Source organism: Diplotaxodon limnothrissa, linkage group LG12, assembly GCF_057381915.1.
Source record: "Diplotaxodon limnothrissa isolate DT_005_m linkage group LG12, D_limnothrissa_male_GT1.1, whole genome shotgun sequence".
Classification (NCBI taxonomy): Eukaryota; Metazoa; Chordata; class Actinopteri; order Cichliformes; family Cichlidae; genus Diplotaxodon; species Diplotaxodon limnothrissa.
The window spans coordinates 22,256,914-22,274,771 of record NC_140607.1 but is presented as its reverse complement, the minus strand read 5'-3'; the positions used below and the strand labels follow the sequence as shown (position 1 = coordinate 22,274,771).

The following is a 17,858-nucleotide window of genomic DNA, read 5'->3' as shown; positions in this document are numbered from 1 at the left end:
TTATGAACCTCTCACATGCCATGGTAAAATGGCAATGATAGTCTGCTTACAGTATATATAAATATACATAATGGCATGCTAATTTAAAATGAACATTGAAAGAATATGTTTATAGTTAGGTTGGGTTTATAGTTTTTTAATATTAATTTATAATAGATAATAAACACTTCACCTAAACTAACTCAGTCAGTGCCTTGTGTCTCAGATATTTCTCCAAGCAGTAGACAGCAATGGGATCTCTGTCTGCATCAAACTTATTGGCAAAAAAAGGTGATGCTGTTCAATCAACCACTGCAGGTCTCCAGCACCATACACACATATTGATCTGACATGATGGCCTTTACATTCTGGGTATACTGCTTGCAAGGAACGCTCTGACCCCTCGTGCCACTGCGACTTCACGAGCCGTACAATTGCATTCATGTCAGTAATATCGAATTTACTGTTGGGCCACGATGAGCCAGGAACACCAGGCATTCGTTGTATTGTTGCCCACAGAAACTCATCAGGACTGTAGGTGTCTTTGGCCCACTCAATGAGGGCCTGTATTCGCTCGTCTTCCAACACACTGCGAATGTAACCTCGGTTGACCACAATGTAGGCATTTCCTGATAGTATGGGCAGATTAAAGGGAGCTGGATCCTTTGTTTTTCCTGTTGGCTGGGACAATTGAAAAGTTAATATGGTAAATGGCCTGTATTTATATAGCGCTTTACTAGTCCCTAAGGACCCCAAAGCGCTTTACATATCCAGTCATCCACCCATTCACGCACACATTCACACACAATATGATGGTAAGTCAATCTGAATTGAAGGTTTTTACAAATGCAAAGACTATAGAGATTGACAGACTACGTGACTTTCGCTCATTGCATGCCGGTAACTCGTGGCAAAACAATCCAAGTACCTGCATCAAATGCAAGCATTTGCAGCACCGCAAAACGTTCATTCTTCGGTTCCAATAAATTCTTGCTTTTTCTTTGCCCCCCAAAAAGGTATGTACAAAACGAAGGAGAACAATGCCGGTCCGTACAAAGACAGACTTAATGAAAAGTCAAAGAAAAGATACGAGGAAAAAAATCAAACCAGTGAAAGTGTCAGACCCTTATGAGCACACAGAGGGACAAAATACGTTAGCGTGCTGCCCAACTTCACCACGCTCATATTTATAATTATCTTTGAGTGAGTGCATATTCTATTGATAATAGCAGAGGTGGGACCAAGTCATTGTTTTGCAAGTCTCAAGTAAGTCTCAAGTCTTTATCCTCAAGTCTCAAGTCAAGTCTCAAGTAAAGTCAGGCAAGTCAGAGTCGAGTCTCAAGTCACTGGTGTAAAAGTCCAAGTAAAGTCACAAGTCTGAAATTTTGAATTTCAAGTCCTTTCGAGTCTTTAAAAAAAAAACGAAAAAAGCATGTTGCAGTTATATGCTAAATGTAAATATTAGACCATGTAATTTTTAAATCTGTGTTTTTCTCAACACATGACAAAATAGTGAACTTAGAAAATATACACAAATTGTGAAATTGCACCTCTATAAAATGCAGCTCAATTAAACCTAGCTCCAAGAATAGTTTTCACCAACAGTTCTGAGATAAGCTGCATGTTGTTCTTGGATACGCTTGTAGGACCGGCTTTTAAATCGCATGACAAAAATATCATACACATTAAAAAAAACTGCATCACCAACGTAGCCTGGAAAACATTTGCTAGTTAGATGAAGTCAGCTATCTCATCGTAGCATATTTATATGCATATTTATAATTATACGCTTCTTGGAGTGAGTGCATACACTCGTGAAGTTTAGTAACTTCAGGTCACTGCAACAAGCCCAGGTACAGTTTACCGACGGATGGGTACAGGACCTTGAAATGCACCGTGTAGAAAGTAAAGACCATCGTACGTATCATAAGTTTACCAGTCTCACAAATCGTCGTCATAAATACACATTCGTTAACCGTTTATTAATAGGACCTTTGAGCTCAATGGTAATTAATTAGTAGTGGAAATAATTTCTGGTAGCATCACAGAAATGTAGCAGTGACAATAATATTGTATGCTGTAATCGCACTGGGCAATTAGTGATACAAAACAACTGTTTTACCCTGTGAATAAAAGTATATGTTTTTGTCAATGTACCATAATAACAGAAGCGAAACACAATATTGTGTCAGGACAATTCACTATTTATGCACAATAAACAAAGGAGCATAGCGCGACAATTTCTGTTCAGCGCCAGACTTGCTTGTAACCTATATCACCAATTATGTTATGAAAATGACGCATTAACTACAACAGCAGACTGACCTTTGTGGAAATGCTTGGAGCAGACTAACCTGTGAGCTGGAGTGTTCTGGGACGTTATATTTGATCTTTGAATGGCTGCAATCCAGTCGCCTCTTTGTTACTTCGGAAACATGGCTCGAACAATTTCTCTTCAACGACGTAATCCGATAACAACCGATCTCTTTACCCGTCGGCTTCCCGTGGCTGTCATGCGACCGGCTATTGCAGTTAATAATACAACGGCTTCTTGACATTTTTGTGTTTCTTTTTATCGCTGTGTAACTGATTTCAATTGAAAGCCTGCGTGCGCTAGTACCTCTTGCCACGAGTTCCCAGAATCCTTTGCGGTTCTACCCGTGAATGACGTCACATTTTCAATCTCTATATAATATGCATGTTAAATTTTATATTTGGGGTAAAATATCAAGTCTTTTCAAGTAAACCGGTTCAAGTCCAATTCAAGTCCCAGGTCATTGGTGTAAAAGTCCAAGTCAAGTCACAAGTCTTAGAACATTTTTTCAAGTCAAGTCTAAAGTCATAAAATTTATGACTCGAGTCTGACTCGAGTCCAAGTCATGTGACTCGAGTCCACACCTCTGGATAATAGCTACATCATACATTACAAGAAATATCCAAAGAAGTACCTGGATTTGTCCATCAACTACTTGGTAAACATTCATCACCCTCTTCTTTCCTTGAGGCATTTCTTCAGACTCCAAACTGTTACCTCCTTTCAGTGAACGCAAAGCTTGCACAATTTCCAAGTTAGTTTTTAGAGGGAAATCCTGACCACAGAGGTTGATGAAGTATTTCCATGTTGTACTGGTGTTATAGAGATCAGCCATGCAGTTAAGATCAGCCTGTACACGTGTCCATCCAGCGTAGACCACATCCACAGTCTTGCTGACCATGAACACATTTGGGAAACAGGAAGTAATGGCATTCATGGCAGCAAAGACTGAGGCCGGTGCTTTTTTGTCCACATGGACACAATAAATATTTTGAGGTGCGTAGATAGCTCGCAGTAGATGCTCAAAGTTCTGCAACTAAAGATAAAAAGGATTTAATTCACTTTGTAAAATGTTTTTGCTGATACTCTTCAAAAGTAGTACTTTAGATAATAACATTATCAAATTAAATGACATATTTAGAACACCCCAATTTTTCCATTTTTTTATTGTAAATTGTGATCACAAAGGTGTGATACCACAGTATGCTCAACCACTGCTTTTATGCAAACAGAGTGGGGGCAGTTCACCACTGACCTTTTTTCAAGTTATTCATTGGACTTGAATGACTTGAATTTCAATAAATAATTGGAAAAATTGGGGTGCATATGTGTGTGTGTGTATACATATACATACCTATATATATATTTAGATATATATATAGATATATCTAGCCCCGGGACGTCGGGCTAGCGATATTGCGAGCCCTGTATCTGATTGAGGAATCACTCATCTTTGGAAAAGAGAGTTTATTACAGAGAAATGTCTCTTTCCGAAATAAAAGCTATACTATCCGCTTCTTCTGGGCTATATTCTCAGCAGCATATTAAACATATAAGGAGAATCATGTGCTAACAGCTGTCTAAATGACTCGGCTAAAGTTAGTAGCATGCTTGCTTGTTTTTTTTCTGCTTCCACTTGTCTTTGCACTAGGATGATGTCGGCGTAAATGTGCAGTCATATTCGTTGTGTTCCCACTAGTGCTTTCAGGTTAATCTCGTTGAAATGACCTTAACGCCACAACACGGCAAATCTCCGTTAACGAGCTACCGCCGATCGCCCCGTGCATGGGGCTAAACGGCCAACACGTTAACGAGCTAACTGCGCTAACACACTAGTTCCCACCCATGTAATTGAGCATTGCATGGCACATCCAACATACTGTTTTACTTTAGTGCATGACTCGCTTACCTTCAGGGTCATACGTCACATGAAAACCAAAATAATTCCAAACGCCAGATCTGAATGAGGGTGGGGGAGGTCCATGTTGCAAGGAGAGCTTAACTTCTGTCTCGCTAGCTTGCCCTGCGCTCTTCCTTCTGACGATGCTGTCTGTCTATATATATATATATATTAGGGGTGCAACGATATTCGTATCGATATTGAACCGTTCGATACAGTGCTTTCGGTTCGGTACGCATATGTATCGAACAATACAACATTTGTAATTTATTTTATCAACTTTCCTTCTGACGATGCTGTCTGTGTGGAGCGCTCAGTGAATCTGCGTTCGATTACTCCGCCTAGGCTGCACTGTCGAGCGCAGATCCACTGAGCGCTCCACACAGACAGCATAGTCAGAAGGAAGAGCACAGGGCAAGCTAGCGTGACAGAAGTTAAGCTCTCCTTGCAACATGGCAAATTGAACCTCCCCCACCCTCATTCAGATCTGGCGTTTGGAATTATTTTGGTTTTCATGTGACGTATGACACTGAAGGTAAGCGCTCATGGACTAAAGTAAAACAGTATGTTGGATGTGCCACGCAATGCTCAATTACATGGGTGGGAGCTAGCGTGTTAGCGCAGTTAGCTCGTTAACGTGTTGGCTGTCTAGCTCCATGCACAGGGCTATCAGGGGTAGCTCGTTAACGGAGATTTGCCGTGTTGTGGCGTTAAGGTCATTTTAACGAGGTTAACCTGAAAGCACTAGTGGGAACACAACGAATATGACTGCACATTTAGGCCGACATCATCCTAGTGCAAAGACAAAAACAACAAGCATGCATGCTACTAACTTTAGCCGAGTCATTTAGACAGCCGTTAGCACAGGATTCTCCTTATGGGGACCTGATATGTTTAATATGCTGCTGAGAATATAGCCCAGAAGAAGCGGATAGTATAGCTTTTATTTTGGAAAGAGACATTTCTCTGTAATAAACTCTCTTTTCCAAAGATGAGTGATTCCTCAATCAGATACAGGGCTCGCAAAATCGCTAGCCCGACGTCCTGGGGCTAGAGATTTTTCCAGTCGGGCTACCAAAATCTATCTCTGCCCTGCCCGTCGGCCTATCGTAGGAAGGAAAAATATATGTCAATGCTTTTGCATTCTTTCGGAAATGTAGCTGGGTAATTATGTCATTGGCATCGGTGAGCCACTGTCAATATGTGACATATTGAAGTCGCGTTTGAATTTGCGCTTGTTTTTTGCTTTCACTTTGCAATCGCGTGAACTGTGTATAGAGAGCGACAGCACTGATTGGTGAGTGATGATAATTTGCGCACCAATTCCTCTGACATTGTCTTATTAATCGTTAGCTTACTACGCAAACATGACAAGTGAAATCTCCCGCAGCAAGCTTAAACATGTGAGAGGTTGATCGCGCAGAGAATCGCTGAGCTTATGTGAGTGCGTGTGTAAAAGCAGCAGGATTTATATTTCAGTTCTGCTGAGCCAAATAAGACAGGTCAGGGTGAAGAAGTGACAGCCAAAGAAAAGCTTACCGCAAAACGGAAAAGTTATGACAAATCAGACTATAAGGCAAAAAGAAAGTGCAGCTTTATGGTTCCATGGACAAAAGAATTTCTGTGGCTGCGATATGATGAGCTAAATAACCAGGGCTGCACATAAGTTGTCCGCAGGTGCGCATTCGCTGTCAAAATAAAAAACACGCACAAGGGTTAGGGTTAAATTTTAAAACTGTACTTTTGAGTTAAAATATATATTTATAATTTTAATAAATGACAAATTAAAAAGGCATGAACATTTTTTTTGTATCGAAAAAATATCGAACCGTGACACCAAAGTATCGAACCGAACCGAACCGTGAATTTTGTGTATCGTTGCACCCCTAATATATATATATATATATATATATATATATATATATATATATATATATATATATATGTTGTCCTTTCATCTCAGAGAGTGCTGTCATAAAGCTCCTTACTTGTGTTAGCGTGATCATTTATACACCTTTAGAAATCACCTGTCGAAACACTTCATCTTTTGGTGGATATATTAAAGCACTGGATGATCCAAAATGAGCATTTACATGATCTCTTCTGTTTAGACAGCCACAGTCTGCAAGCAGTTAGCTGCAGCCAACTTCCCAAAAAGAGAGTAATCTATCTTAGCTTTACACAAAGTTTTATATGAGAATGTGCATCTATCTGATTAGTTGAATAATGACGCAGGTAAAGAGCCATGCTTTTGACTTTGCACTCCCTGATTTGTTCTCCTCATGACCAGTGTTGGTCAAGTTACTTGAAAAAAATAATCAATAAATAATTACTGATTACTTCCCCCAAAAAAGTAAACCCATTACTTTATTGATTACTTATTTTCAAAAGTAATTAATTACTTAGTTACTTTTTAAAAACACGATTTACAACCTGAATAGTTGATAAAGCAATTGATCTTTCAGCCCAATTCTACTTTTTCTGCATAATCCATCATACAAAATGTAATCAAATGGAAACGTCTCTTTTTAAAACTTGTTTTATTAGTTTTAATCTTTTAACTTTATGCATCAAGCAAAAATATAATTATATGCAACATTCAAAACGTTAGAGCACTTATGCAAATATGTGATGTCTTGATAAATCGAGCAGATATTAGAAGTTTACACAACACCATTCTCGCATGAAAATATCTTAAAAGTTTATTTTGTGACCCAGAAAGAGTAATATTTCAAACTCCGCCACTCTGTGTTCCTCCGCCACTGCCTCATTTGAGTTTTGGACGAAATGGAGTCTGGGATATTGCATTTCGTCATTTCGAGCTGATTGGAGACCAGAATAGCCAATCAGATTTTTTTGCATCCAAGTCTGTGATTGGCTGGTTTTGTGGCACAAATATAACTATGTAGAGAAAGAGGTGAGTGCGCACGGGCAGAAATGTTGAGAGCGCGAGCAACACATTGCGAGCGAGAGGGGCTGCTATTGTGTGTGTGTGTATCAATGTTTTATACAGTCATTGGTGTGTATGGATAATAGCAAACACTGAAATACATTTTTTGCACGCAGGAATGAATTTTGTTCACTCAAATTCAGCTTTTCTTCGCTCAAAATAAATTTCTCCTCAAAATGCAACACTTGCACCTGCAAACTTTTTTTACGTGCGCTCAATTTTTTTTTACGTGTGCTCAGAATAGTGGCACAAAAATAACGCCATATATTTTCACCTGTAAAGTAGGAGTGTGGTAGGCGGAGGTTTGCCCTGGTGCAGGTGTGTCGCAGCGGTCAGTTGAAGAATCCGCGAGTTTCTCTGTGAATTTCCCATTACGTCATTGCGCACTCTGTGCTTGCTTGGATGTTTAGGGGTTTTTTTCGCTGTAAAAAGAAGTTTTCTTCCCACGCACAACGGACACTAATGTTTTTGTCACTTTTTACAGAATCAAACTCAAAATAAGCTCAGTTTTTCCCACGCTTTAAACACTGCACGCTCATTCTCTCTCCCGCACTCGATATATTATCCACTGAACATAGAGATTTTTGCAATAGTAATCCCTTACTTTACTCGTTACTTGAAAAAAGTAATCGGATTACATTAACGCGTTACTGCCAATCTCTGCTCATGACCCTTCCAGATGGGAATGGTCAATGACCTCCAGTCAGGGAGCTTGTCCTGTGTGAGAAAACTCCTCCCTACTATAGCTGTTAATGGAGATGGTAATAGGGATGTGATCACCTGTGATAAACCTCAAACACTGAAATCAGATCCCTTTGACACCTTAATGCCATCATGAAATAAACAAAGAAAAGAAAAAACAACAAAAAACAAAACCAGGAATTATGTTCATACTCACACAAAGTTTGTCACAAAGTTTAACTGGTCATTTGGCCACAAACCCACAAATTCAATTCAAGTTCCCGTTTGGTCTAATAGCCACAGGACCTGGGTATCTAACTGAAGAAAAAATTCTCCACCGCAATGGGAGAGACTGATCAAAATCATACATGGTAGACCTTTTTCTCCCCTTCACTGTACATGTCTAAAAACCTTAGTAGGTTACCACAGAAGTTTCCAGTCTGTCATCATCTCATTAATGGCAGAATTACACAGTCTTCCCATTTGCCAGAATCCATTTTAGGATTTCATTGATTACTTTGGAATTATTTCATGGCATGGCTCCGCTCTAAAAACTGTTGGGGGCAGGCGGGGTGTCCTTTTAACGTTTTATCACAAAAATAAATAAATTTCCTATTAGACCACCACCATCATCTCGCCATTTCAAAGGCGTAAAGATGTTTTAAATGTTTTATATCCATCCATCCATTCGCTTATCCTTTTCAGGGTCGCGGGGGGTGCTGGAGCCTATCCCAGCTGTCATAGGGCGAGAGGCGGGGTACACCCTGGACAGGTCACCAGTCTGTCGCAGGGGCCAACACACAGAGACAGACAACCACTTTCACTCACACATAGTGGCAATTTGGATTATCCAATTAACCTATCCCGCGCATGTCTTTGGACGGTGGGAGGAAGCCGGAGTACCCGGAGGGAACCCACGCAAACTCCACACAGAAAGACCCCGGCCTGATGGTGGAATTGAACTCAGGACCTTCTTGCTGTGCGGCAACAGTGCTAACCACCGTGCCACCGTGCTGCCCTCTGTGCTGGACTCTCTTTTATATCATCTTCCTAAAATTTTACTCTTTCCTTATTTGTCGTTTTTTGCATTTGTTTTGCTTAAAGACACACACAGGTCTGTATTGGTTATAGGATCTATCCATTGCATGCATTTTGGAATTTAAATGTATTTCATATTGAAATATTTAATCAGATTTTTCAAAATTAATTACCCAACAGCATACTGCTAGATTTTAAATTTCAGATTACAAAACTGTTAGGTCTACACAGGCCCTGTTTGGTAAGGGAATGGCCTCGAGCTGCCCTCTTGTGGTCTGTTTCATTCAGCAAAGGACAGTGACAAAACTCAGACCTTAAAGACAATTGGTTTAAAATATAAAAGAACTAACCTAACCCTTTTTATTTTTAGTTCAGTTAAATAAAATGTTTTTCCACACCTATTTCGGGTTTTACTTTAGTTATATATATAGTAACTATAATGACCTTGGAGAGAAGGTAGCAGACTTTTTATCCAGACTATCAGAAGATGCCTGAGGAGTGGAGAAAATGCTTGCTGGTACAGATTTTTCAAGAACTCAGATAATCTGCAGTGCTGTAATAACTACAGAGGAATAAAGTTCATAAGCCATACCATCAAGCTGTGGGAAAGAGTTCCTGAAGCTAGGCTAAGACGAGAGGTGATGATCAGTGAGCGACAGTATGGCTTCATGCAGAGAGCTCTACAGATGTGATGTTTGCTTTTAGAGTGTTGATGGAGAAGTGCAGAGAAGGTTAGAAGAAACTGGAACTGTGTCATTGTCGATCGACAGAAAGCATATGGTAGGGTGCCAAGTGAAGAATTGTGATACTGCAGGAGGAAGTCAGGAGTGACAGAGACGTACGTGAGGGTGGAGCAGGACATATGGCAACACTTTCAACACTTTGAGCTGATCTTTCCCAATGAAACATTAAAAAAAATATGCCTGTAAATAAAGAAATATGTCACTTGTATAATATTCACAAATCAGGTGGGAGGGTTTTTTTTGGATAAGTGTTAATACCTGGGGTCAACCTCCTGTGGGATAAAAAGGGGATGTTTTTCTGTTATTTTAGTATCTGCATTATTAGTTCATCAGAATCATATAATCAGCTTTGCATTAAACATTTATTGAAGCTTTTGACCTTACATTAACCTTTACATTACAGTGATTGTTATAACCTTAGGTTAATCTTCTATTTACAGGTACCAGAATAATCATATGATCTTTCATTGCAGGTGTAACCATGATCATCTCACACATATTGCAGTTTGTTGCTCATTATAGAGTTGTGCTCAAGTTAATAAGGGTTAAAAGCTACAGTCAGCGCGAATGTCTGGCTGATCTATGGAGGGGAAAGGCTTCGAGCATAGAAGGCCGCACGCGCTTACTGATATAATGTTATTCTTTGTGATTCTGTATTCAGTTATATCTTTTGTTATGTTTTAAGTAGTGGCAGTTGATTAAACAATATTCATTTAATATTACATACTTGATTCAGAGCATTACACACTGATCACCTTAATCACTTTGGAAATCCTTGTAGCTGCAATGTTGTGTCTCCGCAGGGGGACAGTTGGCTCCAGGAGGCAGGTGGGAGTCAGTGCCTGTCCTCGGGAAGGAGCGAATGTTCTTTTCTGTGTTAAATAAACTGTCAACATTGATTGTATTGCACCTGTCTTACGCATGAAGGGGCGTTCTAATACCCTGATTTCATAAAACTATGGAAATGTGGTTTTTGAGGCGAGATCTGAGGCTGTCTGCGTACGGTGTCCATCTCCCACTCGTGTGACCATTAAAATCATTGTTTGAGTCAACCCGGCCGGACCAGTGTTGTTCTTTGGGTTTTTCCTCTTGTGTCCATCCCCAATATATGAATCTGTAACATAATACTAACAGGAGTATAAAAAATGGACATGGAAAACCATAGTACAGCTTTTATGTATAAACATGTGGTTGCTCATTACCTGCCATCCCAAACCAGCAAACTCAAATTCATGTAGTTTTGACTAGTGGCATTAGTATAAAAGAAAAGACTGCCAAGTCAACCCTCCTGATTAAAAACTAATCGAGCTGTCCGTACATCTCCTCAACTCCTTTGCCAGAGTATCTGTAATCGCTATATTTCCTACAGCACCTGAAGGCAGCACATGGCTACTCGTCCGTCTTTGGTCACGCGGTCAGTGACATCAGACGAAGCGTTGGTGACGCAGATATGTGATGGTGCAACACACGTAATATAACCGGCTACCTGTGAGGATCTGTACTTCGTTTTCTCAGTCATACGGAGAGTGGATCTGTCTGAAGCGGAGACTTCTGTCTGTCAGATCTGGTGTAAGCAGCACTTTTGGAGAAAACCGCTTTAGGAATTATTCGTTTCCAGTAAGGCTAACAGTTATTAGCGCTGATAGCATAGTAAGTGAACTTTCACGGTTCAACCTTAACCTACTCGAGGAGGACAGCATAATAGCTAAAGACTAATGTGAACTTTGAACTCTACAGGGGCAAAATTTGGACAAAAAGAGTGCGTTAGATAACCGTGTAGTCCTGTCTGTTTAGCTAGCCGGACTTCCGTGTGTCGTTCGAGGTCATTCTGTAGCGCTCATTCAAGAGACACAGCTTCTGTCCCAGACTCTAGTCATGAAGAGCCTGCCGTACTTCTGTCGGGGAGAGGTCGTTCGAGGATTTGGAAGGGGAAGCAAAGAACTCGGTATTCCCACAGGTGAGTTGACTATTTTACCATTTGTTTGCAGGGCTTTTAATTAAGCTTAACTAAACACCGATTTACGCAAATAACGTAGTTGGAATTAGTAGTTGGAAACAACCGTAGACAAAGTTAACATTAGTGGTCTGATTTTATATAATACATGTGCGTTATAGCACGTGTGATCAGTTACTCTGTTAGTCCAACTGTTCTTTGTACTGCCCCTTTACACACGACTGAACTGCTCTGCACCTTTTACGTAAATATCGTTTAGTTTTTTACCACAATGTCACGATGATTCACAGCTTTTAATTACTTCATTTATCCTCACGTGTACTTTTCGAAATAAGCTCAGTTTTTGTTTTACACCACCTATAAGTTTAGGGTTTAAGATCTTTACACTTACCAGTATCAGTCCAATAGCTTTGAAAACAACTAATAAGGACTGCATTTTAAACACCTGTTGACCAGGCAGCGTTCAGCATTTTTTTTTTTTTGCTGTAAGAAATGGCCAAATGAATGAACTGTGGGCTTTACTCTAAGAGATCAGAATGGAGCTCTGGGCAGCGTGCAGTCACGGACAAAACCAAAACACATGAGTTTATATGGCCTTGAGCATTTTGCAAGATTTTTGGCTTAAAATCAAACTTGCATAGGATATTGGATGCGGTTTGTTTGTAATAAATGTCTTTCATGTATATTTTTTTTGTCCTCCACAGAAGTTTCTCAAGCAGTTTGTCTCGTTTCACAGTACCAGTTTTGAATACACTGAAGTTAACAGATTAATCAAATGCTTTCTGCAAACATTTCTGGCCTTCATTATCATAAAAAGCAGTTGAACGCTTCAGTTAAATAAAAAGTCTTCTTCTAGTTTGAAGTAATTTTGAGAAAATCACTAACTTCTTCCACAGCATCCTTTTTATTCCCATCATCTGATGTTTCCCTCTGACCTACAGCAAACTTCCAAGACTCCGTGGTGGACAATCTTCCAGCAGATATCAGCACAGGGATCTACTACGGCTGGGCTTGTGTGGGTAATGGCGATGTCTACAAAATGGTGATGAGCATCGGCTGGAACCCTTACTACAAAAATACCAAGAAATCCATGGTAAGCACTTAAATGCCATAGTGTTGTGGCCACAAAAGATGTCTTTGATAGTAAAGGGCTAAGCTAATTATGATCTAGTTATAAGTGTCCATCGATTCTACAGCTTTGGGAGGAAAATTAGATTTCACACAAATGTATTTAAGCTGAATATGTGAACTTCTTTAAAAAGTCATCTGACTAAGCCGTGGGTGAATATAGATTTGTGTGTGTGTGTGTGTGTAATATATATACGCGCGCGCAATGTGCCTGGTTTTAAAGAACACTGGTCTATTCCATCTAGCGACATACTTATTTTTGCTAATGACCATGTCAACAATTTGAGACGTGTTAGTCAGGGTGGATTCTCATAAATCTCCTCAGCAATTCATTTATTTAATTTTTGTCTAGTTTACCAGATGGGAATTTCCCCTGTCTCAATCGTGCCCATTGTATATCAAAAAAGGATACTTTTTTGCATCCTCACAGTGGGAAGAAGTTTAAATAAAAAAACAGAATCTCCTGTAGAAAAGAGAACTGTATTCTACTTGTTAAAATGGCCATGTGGCTAGCATATGCAGGTAAAACTAAGCAGATTTAAAAATAAGGATTTCTGAAGATAACAGGAGCGTAAGAAATGGACACGAGAGCTCCAGTGTTTAGGCATTTTAATGCAGCTGTCTGTCTTGTGGGTTCCCTTCCCTTTCAATGTGTAGAAATGTTACCTCCTCTCAAAAGTGTAGATTCAGACCGATTATTGTTACAGAGAGACAGATATAGCTTATGTGCACTACAGACTGAAAGCCCTAAAGGCTTGGACTGTTAAAATGCTTTTTGTGGTCAATTATATGGGTTATCCCCTCTATTTTTATACTTAGTGTGAGGTTGTTTCGAGTCTAGAAAGTGCCATGCATTCGTTTCTTTGTGAACTTGCCTTTTTTTCCGCCTGTGTCTGTTTTTAATATTTCTAATAATGTTGTGCATAAAATCATTTTGACAGTTTTAGTTTAAACTGTGTTTTGTTGTTTTTGTTTGTTTTTCATCTGGATTGCAGATGGCGTGTAGACATTCTTATTACTGATTTGTCCTTTTTTTTTTTTTCTTCACCAGTATTTACTTTTTCCACCAAAGGTCATTTTCACATTGACACTGTCCACTACTGTTTGTATGTGTTTTACATTGAGTTTTCAGTACTGTGCAAAAGTCTTTTGCCATCATTTGTCACTCAGTATTTTTGCTTTCAAGGACTCTGACTTTCTTATAATCTTCTAAATGTTAAGTTTTCTGCAGGTCTTTCAAACGTTGCCTGCTTTTTCACTCATTGTCAGGCCCCACTTTCAGAGGAATGTTTTTGTTTAAGCCACTTACAACTGACTTATGAGTCATCAAAGCATTAAAAAAAAAACAACTGAAGAAATTAACCAGTGTGATGTGTAAACGCAACACACAGTTTAGCAAAGACTGTTTTAAATTGTATCTTCTGACACTTTGTTAATATTTGTTCCCATTTTGTTGTAAAATCTATAAAATAATTCCAACAAAAACAGATTAACAAACAAAATAGTATTTTTGTATCTTTGTACAAGTGGAGAACAAACAGAATAGCAGATGAACCGTATTTAAAATAGGGGGGAAAAAAATCTACAAACACCTGACGCAGAACCTTGAGTTTGGACCTTTAGTTGATGCATCAACTGTTCACTGAAGCCTCAACAGAAATGGGCTCAGTGGAAGGGTGGCTGGGAAACTGTGAGAGAACCCTGATGTATGCCAAAAAGCCCAACATCTGGACTAAAAACTGATTTCTGTCAGCACTAATTTAAAAACATCAAATTCTTCAAATCATTTTGTCCAGCAAAGCAGTCTGGATATGGCGTGTCCTCCACATGCTGGCATTGATTGGCTTTTTATTTTGCAAGTCACTTCTTTTCCCCAGATGCAGGATAGCTGCGAATGCAACATTGTAACATTTTTCTAATACAAAAAAGCAATTCAGTCAATTATGGCTCTTATCTAACTTTATGCATTTTTGGTTATAGGAGACTCATGTGATACACAAATTCAAAGAAGACTTTTATGGAGAAGTTCTCAGTGTGGTCCTTGTGGGCTACATCCGCCCAGAAAGAAGCTTTAACTCACTCGGTATGCCTTTTAGTTACACTCATCTCAACACAGAAGTGATGTAGTGTGATGCCAGTAATGCCCTTTTAAAGTTTTGCTCAGTATTAAGGAATACATTTCCATCATCCCTTTTTTTGTGCGACTCTCATAACACTTTTCTCACCTTTGCCTCCGTCCTGACAGAAGCCCTCATTGCGGCAATCAACAGTGATATTGAGGAGGCCAAGATGAAGCTGGAGCTGCCAGAGCATCACAAGCTGAAAGATGACAACTTCTTCACCAGCACGGCCAACTCCTCTTCAGTCCTGCCCACCACGCCCAGCCCGTCCACGTCACAGACTATTATGAACGGTCACTAACAGCTGGCTAGGACAGCAGTGCTGTGGATACACTCACACAGACCAGAATTAGACAAAGGTTTATGTAAATGCTCAGCCTCGCTGTCACAATGCATGCACATGGACCTAATCATAAGCAATCCTTTTTTCTTTTCTTTTTTTATTCTGTTTTTCTTTTGTTGTTGGTGTCTCTTTGTAAAGAGCTGTTAAGCTTCCTGCCTGGTTTTGTCACACAGACTGATTATGTCTGCCTCTCAACGGTCCTGCTGTATATTTTGGAATCGTTTACTAGAGAAGGCACTAAAAACAGACCTTGGGATTAAGGTAATTGCAACCACTGCAGAGGCAGTTGTAAAATATTGTGTGTAAAAGGTACGAATAGACTATTAAGTGTCTGATCACTATTTATTTTGGTTGGAAATACATGACTTTTCTTTTTTTCTGCTTCAGCGATGGTTAAAGAGAAGGTCTGGGCATTATTATCTGCAACAAAAACACACATTGTGCAATCTGAGGCTTTTTGAAAGTCTTCAGTTTTCTTGTTTTCTCCTTACATGTCCCTCTTCAGGAAAGGAGAACGTAAAAGGACACTGCCCTAAAACTTATACACTTGGCCAGAAATTCAGTTTTGTTTTGACGCAGGAAGAAAATGGTTAAGATGGTTATTTATTGAATGATATGTTTACCTAAAATGTTTTAAGCAAAGGCTTTTATTAATCTTTATTTTTATTTTTATTTTATCTTGATTTAGGTATCACTTAACTGTCTTGTCAGTGACCGGTCCTTTTAATCAGCAGTGAATTATAGATGAACACTAAGGCTGAAAAGGGCTTTAAGCACGTTGGGAATTTGTTACTCCCTTTAGCCTTTTCATTTCAGTGTCGATGGCTTTGTTCCAGATAGAAAAACACTGGCAGGTGGAGATGCTAAAAGATCTTTTTAGTACAAGTGGAAGTGTTTAACACCAATTTATGAGAATTTGAACAGATCAAACTAGCACACTATTCTTAGTATCTGCATCGGTCAGCATTTAATATATTTACATTCAGAAACCGTTGTCAAATCCCTGGCTGGTGTTAGGTGTGTGTGTGTGTGTGTGTGCGCGTGCGCGCGCGTGCGTGTGCGAGACTGTACCTGTTTGGCTTTTACAATGAAGTGTTTACTTTCATTCGAAGCTCTGATGATGGAAGCCTGCTGATGTGATTTCAGCTCTTATAAACTCTTGTGTTACATGAGACATATTAAAATGTTATTTAGAGTTAAAAAAAGACATTTGTTGTACACTCAGCTGTTTTTGCTGGTGAGATGCCTTTTAGTTGTTCCATTTCTAATGCGTGCAAAGGACTGAACTAATTAATTGTGCTGCTTTATCAAGCCTATCAAAGATATAGTGATATCGATAGATAATTTTTTTTTTTTCTCCCCCGTCTAATTACTGCAGGGCGGTCTGGTGTTTTAGTCTCACATGTTGCAGTTATTTAGTCTAGTTTACACAGGGACCACAGATACTTGATGTAGAGTTCATTAAAGCGTATCCACCTTTATTTTCATCCATGTTTCATTAAATCAAATCATTTTAATTCAATTGTATCAAAGTTCTTTTCTTCTTTCCTTTTTAAAGCTTTATATACATTCAACGCATTTTCAAAAATGATGAAAAGAAGAAACCCACATTAAACAATATGTAGCTGTCTGACCTGTTAATACTTTTTGCCACATTACATCTTTGGCTGATACAACCTGAATTTTGTTACTGAACTCGTATTAGCTTTTACAAATATGCACAGATATACATGTTAATTCAGATTAAATCGGTTCTGAAACATATTTTCAAGATTAAAAGGCTTAATAAAGTGGCTGGTGAGTGTGTGCAATCTTGACATCCTCCATTGTCGCCATTCTTTAACCACATGAACCCTGAACTGAATTTTATTTTAATCCAGCTTTATTATGAAACAACCATTCACAGCACATTTAACATAAAGAACAAAAAAAAAAAAAATCCCAACTCTTTTCACTTCACATTCAGTGACTGAACAAGATTTGTTATCTCAGCGAGACCAAACAAGCTGCTACGTTAAAGTCACAATAAAGTCAAACTGTAAGAAAAAGTGTGGGAAGATCACTTGTGAATCTTTCTGCTCTGTTGTGTGGAGGTCTGAACACCTGCACAGACATGGTAGATTTTAATGTAGCCTAAACAAGGAAACAACTGTAAATCGTTCTGAAAAGATCCAAAGTGACCCTCACAGGGTCACAAATCACACTAGTCTAAGAATTCCTCTAACCTGATTCACACAGTAAAATGGTGATATTTCAGCACTAATTAAAGACTGCTTAAAATCCCATGTTGCCAAAGCAGAGAAGCATATTACATGTATGTGCTATTAAATATAGTATTGTGTGTGAAATGCAAAGATGTTTAGTTTTAGCTTTTGCTGACAAAGCTGAATCCTGCAAACATTAACATAATTTAATTATTGTTCTATTTCTATTTTCCAACTAAATTAACACTTGAAATTTAATATAGGTGACTTGTATTAAATAGTATTGACGAGACAACACTAACCTCCCCTAAAGAAATCCAGCTAAATTTGTCTTGAATCACATTTATAGTGACTTTAGAAGCAAGCCTAATTTAGATGACCCATGCAGGTTTGCAGAGTATCTTTATTATAGCAGAGCCAATTTATCAGCTATTATTAGCCATTTGCCGATAGCTCAGTGTCGGCATTTATAATGGTTGATAAATTAAAATTTAAAAAATGAAG

General features: G+C 38.9%; 1 protein-coding gene and 1 pseudogene across 1 annotated transcript; one reads left to right on the top strand and one right to left on the bottom strand.

Annotated features, from left to right (window-relative positions):
* Positions 1-172: 172 nt before the first annotated feature.
* LOC146621321 (beta-1,3-galactosyl-O-glycosyl-glycoprotein beta-1,6-N-acetylglucosaminyltransferase-like) lies at positions 173-11,124 on the bottom strand (annotated as a pseudogene).
* Positions 11,062-16,632, top strand: rfk (riboflavin kinase). The gene is made up of 4 exons (XM_085368329.1): positions 11,062-11,562; positions 12,501-12,652; positions 14,668-14,770; positions 14,933-16,632. Exons 1-4 carry the CDS (start codon positions 11,481-11,483, stop codon positions 15,106-15,108), a joined length of 513 nt encoding a protein of 170 aa, XP_085224455.1. The 5' UTR covers positions 11,062-11,480; the 3' UTR covers positions 15,109-16,632.
* Positions 16,633-17,858: the final 1,226 nt, after the last annotated feature.